This window comes from Stomoxys calcitrans, chromosome 3 (genome assembly GCF_963082655.1).
Source record: "Stomoxys calcitrans chromosome 3, idStoCalc2.1, whole genome shotgun sequence".
Taxonomy (NCBI): Eukaryota; Metazoa; Arthropoda; class Insecta; order Diptera; family Muscidae; genus Stomoxys; species Stomoxys calcitrans.
In genome coordinates this window covers 61,719,903-61,733,795 of record NC_081554.1, presented here as the reverse complement: position 1 = coordinate 61,733,795, position 13,893 = coordinate 61,719,903, and the positions used below count along the sequence as shown (strand labels likewise).

General features: G+C 40.9%; 1 protein-coding gene across 1 annotated transcript; it reads right to left on the bottom strand.

Annotated features, from left to right (window-relative positions):
- Positions 1-2,102: 2,102 nt before the first annotated feature.
- Positions 2,103-10,853, bottom strand: LOC131995871 (uncharacterized). Its single transcript, XM_059365108.1, has 2 exons — positions 10,777-10,853; positions 2,103-3,584 (listed from the first exon to the last, which is right to left on the bottom strand). The coding sequence occupies exon 2, from the start codon at positions 3,576-3,578 to the stop codon at positions 2,661-2,663; it is 918 nt and encodes a 305-aa protein (XP_059221091.1). The 5' UTR covers positions 3,579-3,584; positions 10,777-10,853; the 3' UTR covers positions 2,103-2,660.
- Positions 10,854-13,893: the final 3,040 nt, after the last annotated feature.

Sequence of the window (13,893 nt, the reverse complement as noted above, 5' to 3'; positions counted from 1 at the left end):
AGATTAACATAGGTTCGTTTGCGCCGGTTCTTACCAGTCACCGGCTTTGCCTACGTGCCATTTGTGAGCTGCTGAACAAAGTAGAAGAGATGGGCAGAACGGCATCGAAGGCAACCATGGGACTCGGCGAATGGTTGACGGACTGCTAGGGCGCTCTGCCGGTCTGCTTGCCATCGACCGGAGGGGGACGACTGATAAAAGGTCCATGAGTACCTTAACAGGGGTCATTACCGGGTATTGTGCCATAGGCCGCATGGCGGCGCGCATGGGAATAGTGCGCAATGACTTCTTGATGAGGATGAAGAGGAGATTATCGGGCACTTGCTATGTACATGTGTGGGTCTGCAGGCACGCAAACTCACCTTTCTGGGGTGTCGGTTCTTCTGCGATCTGGGTGATCTTGAGAACGTACCTCTACTGGAGGGGATGGTTCCGACGGGGGTGATATAAGCTTTGGAGAAGGCACTTATGTTCTTGTGTGGGGAACCGCTCTGGTTCTCTTTTCCTGCTGTTTCTTTTATTCGTGTATAACCTCTGGATTTGGTGCGAGGTGTTACATCTTCTTTCCCTTATCGGACTACATTTTGGTGTAGCCCACACATACACCGATTTAAGGTCTTAGGCATATTAAAGCCACATTTATTATCCGATTTCCCTACCAAGTATAGTCAATATCGGGCTATATTTGGCTATAGCTGGTATATAGACCGATCTTCTGATTTAAAATTTTGGGCGCATAAAAAGCGCATTTATGGGGTGCGTACACCGAGGTCTCACATCTGTTTTCTCTTCTCTTTCATTCTAGAGTATCACAATGAGCTAAGTTCGAAGTTCGAATATGGTCTATATCGGACTATATCTTGATATAGCCCCCATGTTTGAGACAGTGAGTTGTGTTGGGCCTCTCGATATCCTTCTTCAATACGGCCCAGATCTAGATATGGTTGCCATATAGAACGATGAAATTTGGTATAGCGAGTTGTGTTAAGTTCTTCGACATCCCTGTTCAATATGGAATAGATCGATCCAGATTTGGATGTAGCTGCCGTATATACCGATTTAAGGTTTTAGGCCCATAAAAGATGAATTAATTACCAATTTCGCTGAAATTTATCACAAAGAGTTCTGTTAGGCCCTTCCACATTCGTATAGAGTATGGTCACGATCAGGCTATATTTGGATATTGGTTCTTCGGACAAGAAAAGCACGTCCATTACTCAATTTCACTAAACATTTGTGTGTTGGGCTCCTCGACATCCCTGTTTAATACGGCCTAGATCGATCCAGATTTGAACATAGCTGCCATATATACCGATCTTCCGATTAAGAGCTCAAGGCCCATAAAAGACGTATTTATTAACCGATTTCGCTGAAATTGAGCACAAAGAGCTCTGTTGCGCCTTTCGACATTCTTGTTGAGTATGGTCAAGATCGGGCTATAAAGGGTGATTTTTTTGAGGTTAGGATTTTCATGCATTAGTATTTGACAGATCACGTGGGATTTCAGACATGGTGTCAAAGAGAAAGATGCTCAGTATGCTTTGACATTTCATCATGAATAGACTTACTAACGAGCAACGCTTGCAAATCATTGAATTTTATTACCAAAATCAGTGTTCGGTTCGAAATGTGTTCATTCACCGTAACGTTGCGTCCAACAGCATCTTTGAAAAAATACGGTCCAATGATTCCACCAGCGTACAAACCACACCAAACAGTGCATTTTTCGGGATGCATGGGCAGTTCTTGAACGGCTTCTGGTTGCTCTTCACTCCAAATGCGGCAATTTTGCTTATTTACGTAGCCATTCAACCAGAAATGAGCCTCATCGCTGAACGGTGAATGAACACATTTCGAACCGAACACTGATTTTGGTAATAAAATTCAATGATTTGCAAGCGTTGCTCGTTAGTAAGTCTGATTGTGTATACAAAATTGGAATCGATCTGCAGGAGATATAGGAACGTCTCATGAGCCAATCACAAAGTCCAAGAATTGTTGTTGGTGATAGACATTATGGTCTCCGCAAGAAGTAGTGGAGAGTGTATTTCCAAGTATTATATAGGAAGAAAACCAATGGAGTAAAAACAAACAAGTGAGGATGGAATTCAAAACTTTGGATTTATTTACAAAGTTGGATCTTACCAGTGCAAAGATTACAAGCGAAAAGAGACAGTTGCCTTGTAAAGTTTTGCGGAAGTCTAATTATGACAAGTATGGTTTTAAAGCAAAATGCATTTAGTTAGATTGGCAAATCTAACTAAACGTCAAGTTATTGGTATTTGGGAGTTTTGTGTATTAATATTAGGGGTTGACACATAGGTAGGGAAAATGCAGGGTTTATGTTCATTGTAACATAAACATTCCGCCCCCTCTTGCAGTATCCTGCAATAAAATTTCTCCACATGCATGACATACTTAGACTTGCCTTCAGTTAATTCATTTATACAAATTCAATTCTTCATTAGTTATATACAATATTATGTACTAAGAATCTAATAGTATATATAGATTGATAGGGGTATGAGATTAATAATAGGTTTATATATTCAGAATAGGTGGTTAATACTTTGCTAAATGTCCTTGTGTCATTAGTTTCAAAATGCAATAAGACTTTAATGGTTAAGAGTGAGTCTTGGATATTTCGGACTAGAGTGTATTCAAATCGAGCAATTACCATAGATAGCCCACCCAAAAATAGTGTTTTGTGCAGTCGGTAAACCTGGCCGGCTTAAGATGCCCTCACAAATAACGCGTGAGTAAATGTCTACACCCAAGATGATGTCAACAGGAGAAGACCTGTAGAATTTAGCATCGGCCAGCATAACATTATTAAAGTTTGTTTTGTAGGAACTGGGCAATGACCTTTCTGGCGTATGGATGGAGATACGGCTGCTTACACGGAGAGTAACTTCGAAATTTATATCGGGATCATATACGGATGTTAATGTGATTGGACAAGCGGTTTCCTCATTAAGGCTATATGTATTTAGCCGTAGCTGATTGACGATTTTCATAGATATACGACTGTATTTAGACCCGGAATCCAAAATACATCGGACTTTAATAATTTCCTTAGAGAATTTTATTTGGACAATTGCTGTGGGTAGCAAAGTAATTATATTTTGTTTGAGGATTGTCGACAAGGATACAGTGGATGATTTAGCTTGGGACCCAGAAGCAGATTTAATTTCCGGTTTGGACTTGTGTGGAATTGGATTTGGATTATTTGATCGTGATCTCGAGGAACGGTTCTGATGTGTAGATTCTGTGCTTTGTCTATGTCTATGCAGTGCCTCACTATCTTGCTGAAGCCTGGGATGTAGATGGAGTAAAGAATGGTGTTTTTGATGACAGTATCGACACCCAGTTGTGGTAAAACATCTCCCTTGAGAGTGGGTGTGAGCTAGGCAGTTCTTACAGTACCCATACATATCCACAACCTGGAGGCGCTTGGTGGTATTCATCTCTAGGAATCTCTTACACTTACGTAATGCATGGGGGTGTCTGCATACTCTACACACATATGATCGGTTTCCTTTCGTCGATGAGTGATTTGGTTTTGGATGGTCACGCATATTGAGCTAAGATAAATCATAATCGATTATGTTGTCGTCATGTTGTATATTTTTAAAGTAAATAGGCATGTGAACGAAAAGGGAATCAGGAAGATGGATCGCTGTTTATAACCACGAGTTTGGTAATTGGTCTTGTAATAGCGCCTTTCTCTGTTAAAAGGTCGGCTACACGGACGCGACCATCATTGCCAGGATGAACTTTTATGACTCTTCCTAATCGCCAGGCGTTAGGTGGCATATTTTCTTCTTTTACTACGACCAACATATTCTCACTTAAGTTTTCGGAGGGCTTTTTCCACTTATTTCGTTTATGTAACTCTTTGAGGTACTCCTCTTTCCAACGAGTACAAAAGTGTTGGTGAATAACTTTCAAACGCTGCCATCTATTGATAAGTGACCTAGGAGATTCCTGAATATTTGGATCTATTGGCGTTAAGATAGGAGCCCCTATCAAGAAATGACCCGGAGTAAGTGCGGAAAGAATGGATGGATCTTCGGATAGAGGACATAATGGGCGGGAGTTTAAGCAAGCCTCGATTCTGGAGAGTAATGTTTGAAATTCTTCAAATGTATGCTTGAAATTCCCAGCCATTTTACGAAAGTGGGACTTGAAACTTTTTACCCCAGCTTCCCATAGTCCCCCCATGTGCGGGGCTCCAGGTGGAATAAAATGCCATGAAATATTCTGATGGGCATAGTTGGACTCGACAGCTTGCTGGGTGGTCAGGAAGAAATTCTTGGCAATAACTTTCGAGGCACCCACGAAATTGGTACCGTTATCAGAATGGATGTGGAGAGGACAACCTCTTCTGGAAACAAATCTGTCAAATGCAGCTAGGAACGTATTAGTGGATAGATCTGATGTTCCTTCGAGGTGAATTGCTTTCGTAGAAAAGCATACGAACAAGCAAGCGTACCCTTTAGTAATGCGGCAGGATCGGCCGGCATAATACTTTATGTCAAAGGGTCCTGCAAAATCCACCCCTGTGTGGGTGAATGGTCTAGAAAATTCGGATCTTTCGGGGGGCAATGCGGACATTATTTGCTCCTGAAGTCTGTGCTTGTACACAATGCATGGCTTACACTTATTGATCGTAGTCTTTATCAAGTTCTTAGCTCTTACAATCCAGAATTGTGAACGAATAAGCCTAAGGACTAGTTGATTACCTCCGTGAATCGAAATCTCATGAATGAATTTCACCAACAACCGAGAGTATTGACAATTATACGGAAGGATGATTGGGTGTTTCTCGTCATAGGACAAAGCTGGAGATGAGACAAGTCTACCGCTTATTCTTATGATGCCCTCCACATCAAGGAATGGATTCAAATTCAAAATGGAACTTCCAGAAGGAATCTGTTTCTTAGAAGATAGGGCTAGATATTCGTTTGGGAAAAAGGCCTTCTGCGTCATCAAAATAAGTCGATTTCGAACTAGTTTAACCTCGGAAGTGTATATGTTCTTGTCCTTTCGGTTGAAACTAGACCTAAAATTTGGATGAGTGCGGTAGAAAAAACGATAAACATATGCCATAACTCGGACTGCCCTTGCAAATGAGGAAAATCTTTCGAGGACATCTTCAAATTGGCTGAAGTAGGAAAAATGCACTTGCACACTCTTTCTTTCGATTTCAATCGTGTCCTTCGGATAATCTTCAAGAGTTGGCCAGCTCTCCCCAGGGTCACTCAACCATGGAGGACCATGCCACCACATCTGGTTGGTCGCAATCTCCTTTGGGTGGGCACCGCGGCTTGCCAAGTCAGCAGGATTGTGCTCTGACCTCACATGATACCAGTTTGATGGGCTCACGACCTGAGTGATCTTCGATACTCTGTTGGCTACAAATGTAGACCAACAACTTGGAGGTTTTGCCAGCCACGACAAAACAATCGTCGAATCGGTCCAGCAGAAAATTGTATAATTCTGAATCGGTAGCTCTGGAATCAAATGATCCAGCATTTCTGATAAAAGTGTAGCCCCACATAGCTCGAGTCTAGGAATTGAGATAGACTTCAGTGGCGCCACCTTAGTTTTACATGAAACTAAATGGACGAAATCGGACTGGCCATCACTTATACGGACATAGATAGCAGCAGCGTACGCCTTTTCCGAAGCGTCACTGAAACCATGGAACTGAACGGTACACTGTGGACTAAAACCGACCCATCTTGGAACCTGTATGTTATTAATAGAGGGATAGGCGTGCTGAAACGACTTCCATCTAGGTAATGACTCTGGAGAAATCTCGTCATCCCATTTGGTACCTTCAGCCCAAATGTTCTGCATTATCAGTTTGGCCGTCACAACACATGGAGCAAGCCAGCCGGCCGGATCAAAAAGCCTGGAGATCTGTGAAAGCACTTCCCTCTTCGTATACCTGCAGTTGCTAGGAAATGGCGTTGCAGTAAAGAAGAATGCATCCAATGATGCATTCCAACGTATCCCTAACGTCTTCGTTGTAGAGCGATTATCGAACTCAAGGAAATCTTCATAAAGAAGCTGATCAGATGGAAGATCTGAGAGGATTTCTCTCGAATTAGAGGTCCATTTTCTCATAGAGAACCCCGCCGATTGCAAAGCCTTCATTAACTGGATTCTGGAGTCAATAGCGTCCTGAATACTGTGGGCACCCGCCAAAGCGTCGTCAACATACATGGAATTTCGTAGGATTTCAGACCCAAGTGGGTATAATGAACGTATATCGTCTGCCAATTGCCTAATAGTTCGAATTGCCAAAAAAGGGGCGCAATTGACCCCAAAGGTCACAGTATTGAGTTCGAACTCTCGAATATGCCCATCAGGATTCTGCCGAAATAGTATACGTTGATATGGTCGTTGCTCGGGAGTGACCAAAATCTGTCTATACATTTTCGTTATGTCTCCATTAAAGACGTAGCGATAAAATCTCCACCGCAGTATAAGCACGACGAGGTCCTGTTGCAGCACAGGACCAGCGTGTAAAACCTCGTTCAAACTAGAACCTCTAGATGTAGGAGAAGAAGCATTGAAGACTACCCGGACCTTCGTAGTCGTACTATCCGGTTTCACTACGGCGTGATGTGGCAGATAATAATGTCTGGAACAATCAGATTCGTCTCGGGGAAATACCTCAGTCATATGCCCTAAGGAAATGTAATCCAAAAGGACTTTGTCATACTCTGCCTTGAAGTGTGGATTTCGAATAAGCCGGGCTTCATTCCGATGAAACTGTGCCAAGGCACTATTTCTGGAAGGACCCAAAACTGTCTCCCTTTGGAACTCTTCCCTGAACGGAAGGGTTACTATATACCTCCCTTCGCAGTTCCTTTTAGTCGTTGCAACGTACAAATCCTCGCAAAATTGATCGGCAGGGGATAGGAATGTCTTTCGAGGAAGGTCCTCCACCTCCCAGAAACGTGAAATCTCCTCATTTAAGGAGATTTCGCAAAAATAGGAAACAATCTTGGATATGTGTTTGGGTTCCGCAGGAACTGGTCCTGTAAGGATCCATCCAAACACTGTTTCCTGTGCCAATAATGAACCGCAAATTCCATGCCTTACGCCAGGAAGCATAATGAAGGGGAATAGATCACCTCCTATCAAAATATCAATCTTCGAGCTCTCATAGAACCTAGGATCAGCCAACGGAATATCTGGCAAGTCGGAAATTGATTCAGGGTCGATAGTTCTTGACGGAAGCCTCCCTGACAAATGAGGTACGACAAGTGCCGCCACAGTGAATCGAAAACTCTCATCTTTACTCGAACCTAATACGAATGAACATTCCCTTTGGACGGAAGCGGAAGTAGTATTGTTCAATCCTAAAATCTCAGCACAGGCCCGTTTGAACGGGAGTTTCAGGTTATGGAACAGTTTCTCAGAAACAAAGGTGCCCTCAGATCCTGAATCCACTAAAGCCCTAGCAAGGTACTGCAAACCATTGTGGCACACCGTGACCAAAGCTGTGCCAAGAAGAACGGCCTTAGACTGGCTGGAAAAGCAGCTCTGTATAATTCCACCTCCGGTGTTAGTGGACTGTATATGGACTGCATTGGTATTGTTCGGAGATGGCGAAGGATTGGAAGCAATATTCGAGTTGGATTGGGTAGGAATTGTATAATCTTGTTCCCGATGAAGTAGCGTATTGTGGCGTTTGCCACATTTGTAACAGGAAAACTTGCTTGAGCAATTTTTCACGGAGTGCACTTTAGAGAAGCAATTGAGGCAGAGATTGTTTCTCTTTATCTCATTCAATCTCTGATTCTGAGTCATCTCCAGAAATTTAGGACATTTCCGAATCACGTGGCTTTCACCTGTGCACAGTCGACAGTTCGACAGTGTCACCTTATTCTGAAACGTCTTAATGGCTTTGTTACCATCTCTCGGATTGGACTTATCGGACACTTGCCTTGGACTGGAGCAAGCTGACTCCTTTCTGCGGATCTCCGATACAGATTCAAGTGTTCGGTGACGATTCGTCAAAAACAAATCAAAATCAGACCATCTTGGTATCACCGTCTTATCAAGAAGAGATTGCTCCCAGAGCGTAAGAGTAACATCTGGGAGCCGATTAGAACATATAAAGACAAAAATAGGGTCCCAACTCTCAACATCTATAGCATAGAGCTTCAACAAAGAAATGCAACCATTGATATCTCTTTGCAAATTCTTCAGGGCAGTACCCGTTTCGGTCTGAATCAAAGGTAAATTGAAGAGAGTCTTTAGTTGGATATTCACTAAGACTCTTTTGTTCTCGTATCGGGCACACAGGTTCTTCCAAGCAATAGAAAAGTTCTCGTTAGTCAAAGGCACCTTTTTTACGATGTCATTTGGCTCCCCTTTCGTTCGTTGATTGAGATGGAACAATCTTTCAACTGGGGTGAGCCTTGGGTTCTTAATACATATAGCGGTGAACATATCTCGGAAGGTAGGCCAAGCTGGATAATCACCGCCGAAGACTGGGACCTCACAGGGTGGAAGCTTAAAACCTGGTTGTTGAATTGGAATTGAAGTGGGATCGGTGCGAGGAGCGGGCATCTCCTGAAGCAATTCTCCTAAGTGCGCAACACAGCGACAGTATGTATCAAAAGCATTCCTAAATTTGAACTTCACGGTCTCTATCTCGGAAGCGATATCTTCGTTTCCTTTAGATGTCTTAGCATCAGTCTGAGCCTCCTCGACAGCCTCAATTTCGAAGTCGGAAAGGCACTCTTCATATGAGGCCCTTAATCTTTCCCAGATATCTTTGACTTCGTCTTTATGGGTCTCAATGACAAACCTAGACGTTAATTGGGTCCGCTTATCATTCAAATTTGCCTCAAATTCGACCAGTCTATCTGAAAGTCGTATAAATCTATCCAAAGACATGGTGGCAATAAGGACCGATGTGATATGGGCGCGAGCTTAATATGGGCTAGACTGGTGGGTCAAGAATTTAGAGTACCGCAAAAACCCTCCTATCAAAGCATAGAAAGAAGGACAAGAATCGTAATATATATGACCCAAGAGCCCAATAGAAAAATATCTATTAGAGACCGGGAGACAAAAATATCCTGTCCGAAAACATAGACCTCCCAATGAGACCCTTTTCGAAGAAACTAAATGCAAAACTTCGATATGTACCACAACCAAAAAAACCTTTCTAGAATTCGATCCAAATGAGTTCCTAAAACCCAAATAATTTCATTTAATTTAATTCAATTTAGTATCAGCATTTACTTAATGTGAAACAAATACTGGTATCTGGACATCCGAGGAAATTGAACTTACGTATATCAACAGCTCATAATATCGCTACGAATTTCTAGACAAAGAACCACTGTAGAATACACGCCAGGCCTATGTAAAGTCATGACGTCATAAGACAGCTGATACAAGAAATTTATATTCAAAGTTCAATGACCCCGAAATGGATGAGAGAATGAAGGCGCAGTGAAAAACAAAACAAAAACGAAGACTCTCTGTATGTGGGTTGAGGTATGGCTTGAAATTCCACTCAAGAGAATGAGAGCTCCGATTACAAACAACCTCACGGCAGTTCACAACGGTGATGGGACTAAGATATTGTTGGGACTTCCAAGCCTGTGTTGGAACTATTACTTCGGAAAGTACTCATCTCGAATAGTAAATAGCATTCCCGTCTATTGCAATACCAATTGTCACAAAGAGATGTTATAGAAAAGATATAAAGCAGCAATCGTATGGAATCTATGTCACAGTGATATGTGCCTGCACTAGTAATACCGATCAGAAGTGGTGTCATCAAACAATTGTACCCCTGTGGTACGAGTTGTCCGCACTGACATATAGTTTCTACTGAAGTAATGAGTGGAAGCAAGACCACTGCCAAGCAAAAGAAATCAATTGGGACGATAAATCCAAAGAGAGTTATTCTCTTATTTCTCCTACTCTCGAGAATATGAAACACAATGAAATTGATTCCAATATAAAATAGAAGTGCACGTCTAATATGGAGCGGGGAGTAGGTGAGATGGGAGTATGGTGCTAAGTACAAAGGAGTAGAGGGGAGGATGGGAGCTGGTGTGCTGTTGCTACAGGAAATTTAGAAACTACTGAGATGGCGGGATGAGAACGATTACAATAAAAATGCAAGCAAATGGATTGATATCAAGATTTGGGGGAGGGGAGAAAGTCATGGAACATATAAAAAGCTGCAAAAAAATACAACATTCATGCATACATATGCTGCATATTACAGTGCACAATGTTTTTCGCATTGGCTACTGACTAAAAATACAACTCTGGCATCACGTGTAGAAAAATAAGCCCACCGTATTTACACACTTTTAATTGCTTCGGCAAACAATAATTACATATTTCAGTAGGTCTCTGCCGTCCTGAACTGTTATAAACAAGAAACTCACCAGGCAATTCGACATTAACCTATTAGTTTTCAACCAGCCTTCTATTCTTCTACCGTGAACACTGTTTTGTGGACTTAATCTGTTCTTGATGGCACGTGGCGGAAATGACTTATAGTTTATTCAGTGCATTCAAAAAACACGTCGTTCTCTCTCCTTTTGTAGTCACAGCCTTTTTAAATAGATATAATTCCTTTCCTTTCTACATAAATATAATTTCCCAAAGCACATGTGACGTATTTCGCCCTTTCTTAACTAAGCACATGGACTTCCAAACTCACTCTATCACACTTGTTATATGAATGACTAGGGACACAAAAAAGCAAAGTTAACCAACCTGTTTTCTTCCAATGCTGTTGAGTTGAAACGGCGGAATTGAAATCCCAGAGAGTCCTCCAAATATGTACGCAGGTTTGTGTATCTGGTTCGACTGGACCAAAAATGATTGTGTATACAAAATTGGAATCGATCTGCAGGAGATATAGGAACGTCTCATGAGCCAATCACAAAGTCCAAGAATTGTTGTTGGTGATAGACATTATGGTCTCCGCAAGAAGTAGTGGAGAGTGTATTTCCAAGTATTATATAGGAAGAAAACCAATGGAGTAAAAACAAACAAGTGAGGATGGAATTCAAAACTTTGGATTTATTTACAAAGTTGGATCTTACCAGTGCAAAGATTACAAGCGAAAAGAGACAGTTGCCTTGTAAAGTTTTGCGGAAGTCTAATTATGACAAGTATGGTTTTAAAGCAAAATGCATTTAGTTAGATTGGCAAATCTAACTAAACGTCAAGTTATTGGTATTTGGGAGTTTTGTGTATTAATATTAGGGGTTGACACATAGGTAGGGAAAATGCAGGGTTTATGTTCATTGTAACATAAACAAAGTCTATTCATGATGAAATGTCAAAGCATACTGAGCATCTTTCTCTTTGACACCATGTCTGAAATCCCACGTGATCTGTCAAATACTAATGCATGAAAATCCTAACCTCAAAAAAATCACCCTTTATAAGTGGATATTGGTGCTTGGGACAATAAAAGCACGTTCATTATTCGATTTCACTGAAATTTGGAACATTGGGCTGTGTTAGGCCCTTCCACATTCATGTTCAATATGGTTCAGGTCGGTCTATATTTGGATATATCAGTCATATGAATATTCCAATCTCCCGATTGAAGTTCTTAAGCCAATAAACGGTGCATTTTGAACCGATGAATTTGGTATAATGAGTTGTGTTAGACCCTTACATAGTGTTCCTGGATATGATAGAGATCGGTCTATATTTAGATAAAGCTGGTATGGGTTGAAAAGCTTTTCACTGTATTATGACGAATGGTGATTAATATACAAATCCGAGGTGAAGAGTATCCAAAGTTTGGCCCAGCGGAACTTAATGCCTTTCTATACACTCCACTATAGAATGGGGGTATACTTATTTCGTCATTCCGTTTGTAACGCCTAGAAATATTCGTTTAAGATCCTATAAAGTATCTGTATTCCTAATCGTTATGGCATTTTAAGTCGATCTAGCCAAGTCCGTCCGTTCGCCTGTCGAAAGCACGCTATCCTTCGAACGCATAAGGCTAACCGCTTGAAATATTGCAAAAATACTTCTTATCGGTGTAGATCAGTTTGAATTGTAAATGGGCCATATCGCTCCATGTTTTGATGTAGCTGCCATATAAATCGATTTGTAATCTTGACTTCTTCAGCCTCTAGAGGGCGCAATTATTATACGATTAAGCTGAAATTTTGCTTGAAGTGTTTTTGTTTTAACTTTCAACTACTGTGCCAATTATGGCAAAAATCGATTCATAACCTGATATGGCTGCCATATAAACCTATCTCGGATCTTGAGGTCTTGAGCCGCTAGAGGGCGCAATTATTACCTGATTTGCCTGAAATTTTGTATAAAAGTGTTTTTCTGTGACTTTCAAGAACTATGCTAAGTATGGTCTAAATCGGTTCATGACCTGATATAGCTCCCATATAAATCAATCTCCCGATTATATTTCTTGAGCCTATAGAGGGCGCAATTCTTATCCAACAATGACTTTCACTTTGATCTCCAACAGCCAAACTAAGTATGACCTTTATCGATTTATAAATTGGCATAACTGCAATAGCATAGCAATACTTGTCTCTTATCCTTTGTTTGCCTATGAGGTGATATCGGGCAAAGAACTTGACAAATGCGATGCATGGTGGACAGTATATAAGATTTGGCACGGCTGAATTTAGAACGCTCATACTTGTTACTTGGTTTACTTGTTTTTTCATTAATTGCTGCATTCATATTTCCTTGCAATTTAATTTTATTATTTCTCTCATAAACAAAATCACAAATTGCAAAGCAAAAGTACTTTATAAATATAAAAAGTTAATTTTTTTGTGGCAAACAAAAGAACTCAGTTGGAGCTCTAATTAATTGGCAATTCAATTGCCCGTAAAGTGGTTTTGTTTGATTTGCTTTTAAAGGTATTACATGTAGCCTCATATTGGTCTATTACCATTTTACCGCAGGTAATTTAGGCATATTGTAATCGGATTTCAAATGCAGGAAAACAAAATAATTAATTTGTGGGGCCACTCTTGCGAGGTAATAATAGGCTTTGCAAACTTTATGAAACTAGCAGCAAACATTTGTATGGTAACAAAAAATTAAAACAAGTAAAAATGTGTTAAGTTGGGCCGGGCCGAATTTTATTAACCCTCCACCATGGATGGCATTTGTGAGGTACTATGCCATTTAGAACTTCTCTCCAAAGAGGTGTCGCACTGCGGCTCGCCGTTCGGACTCGGCTATAAAAAGGAGGCCCCTTGTCATTGAGCTTAAACTTGAATCGGACTACACTCATTGATATGTGAGAAGTTTGCCCCCTGTTCCTTAGTGGAATGTTCATGGGCAAAATTTGCAATGTGCGAAATTTCAATGTGTAAAGTTTCAACCAACTCGAATAAGAATTGCGCTCCATTGAGGCTCAATCGGGAGATTTATATGGGAGCTATATCAGGCCATAGACCGATTAAGACCATCTTTGACACCCATGTTGAACGTTATGGAAAAAGTCATTGTACGAAATTTCAGCCAAATCAGGGAGATCGGTTTACATGGGAGCCTTAACAGGTTATGAACAGATTTAGACCCCACTTGGCATAGTAGTTGCGAATCAAAAAAACTCTAAGCGAAATTTCAATCAAATCAAATAACAAGTAAAAAGGCATTAAGTTTGGTCGGGCCGAACTTTGGATACCCCCCACCTTCGGTTTGTATGTAAATCCCATTTCATCACACTCCGGTTGAAAATTGAAAATAACTAAAGCACCCGAATTCGACATGGACATTGAGAGGTCCAATATATATTCCACTTTTCAATTTTGTAGAACAAAATATTGGTCTCTTTGGCAGATATATCCAACTATAAACCGATCTGAACAATATTAAGGT

What these genes read in the sequence shown, in the direction of transcription:
- LOC131995871 (XM_059365108.1), bottom strand. Translation starts at nt 3,578, where the DNA reads ATGCGTGACCATCCAAAACCAAATCACTCATCGACGAAAGGAAACCGA.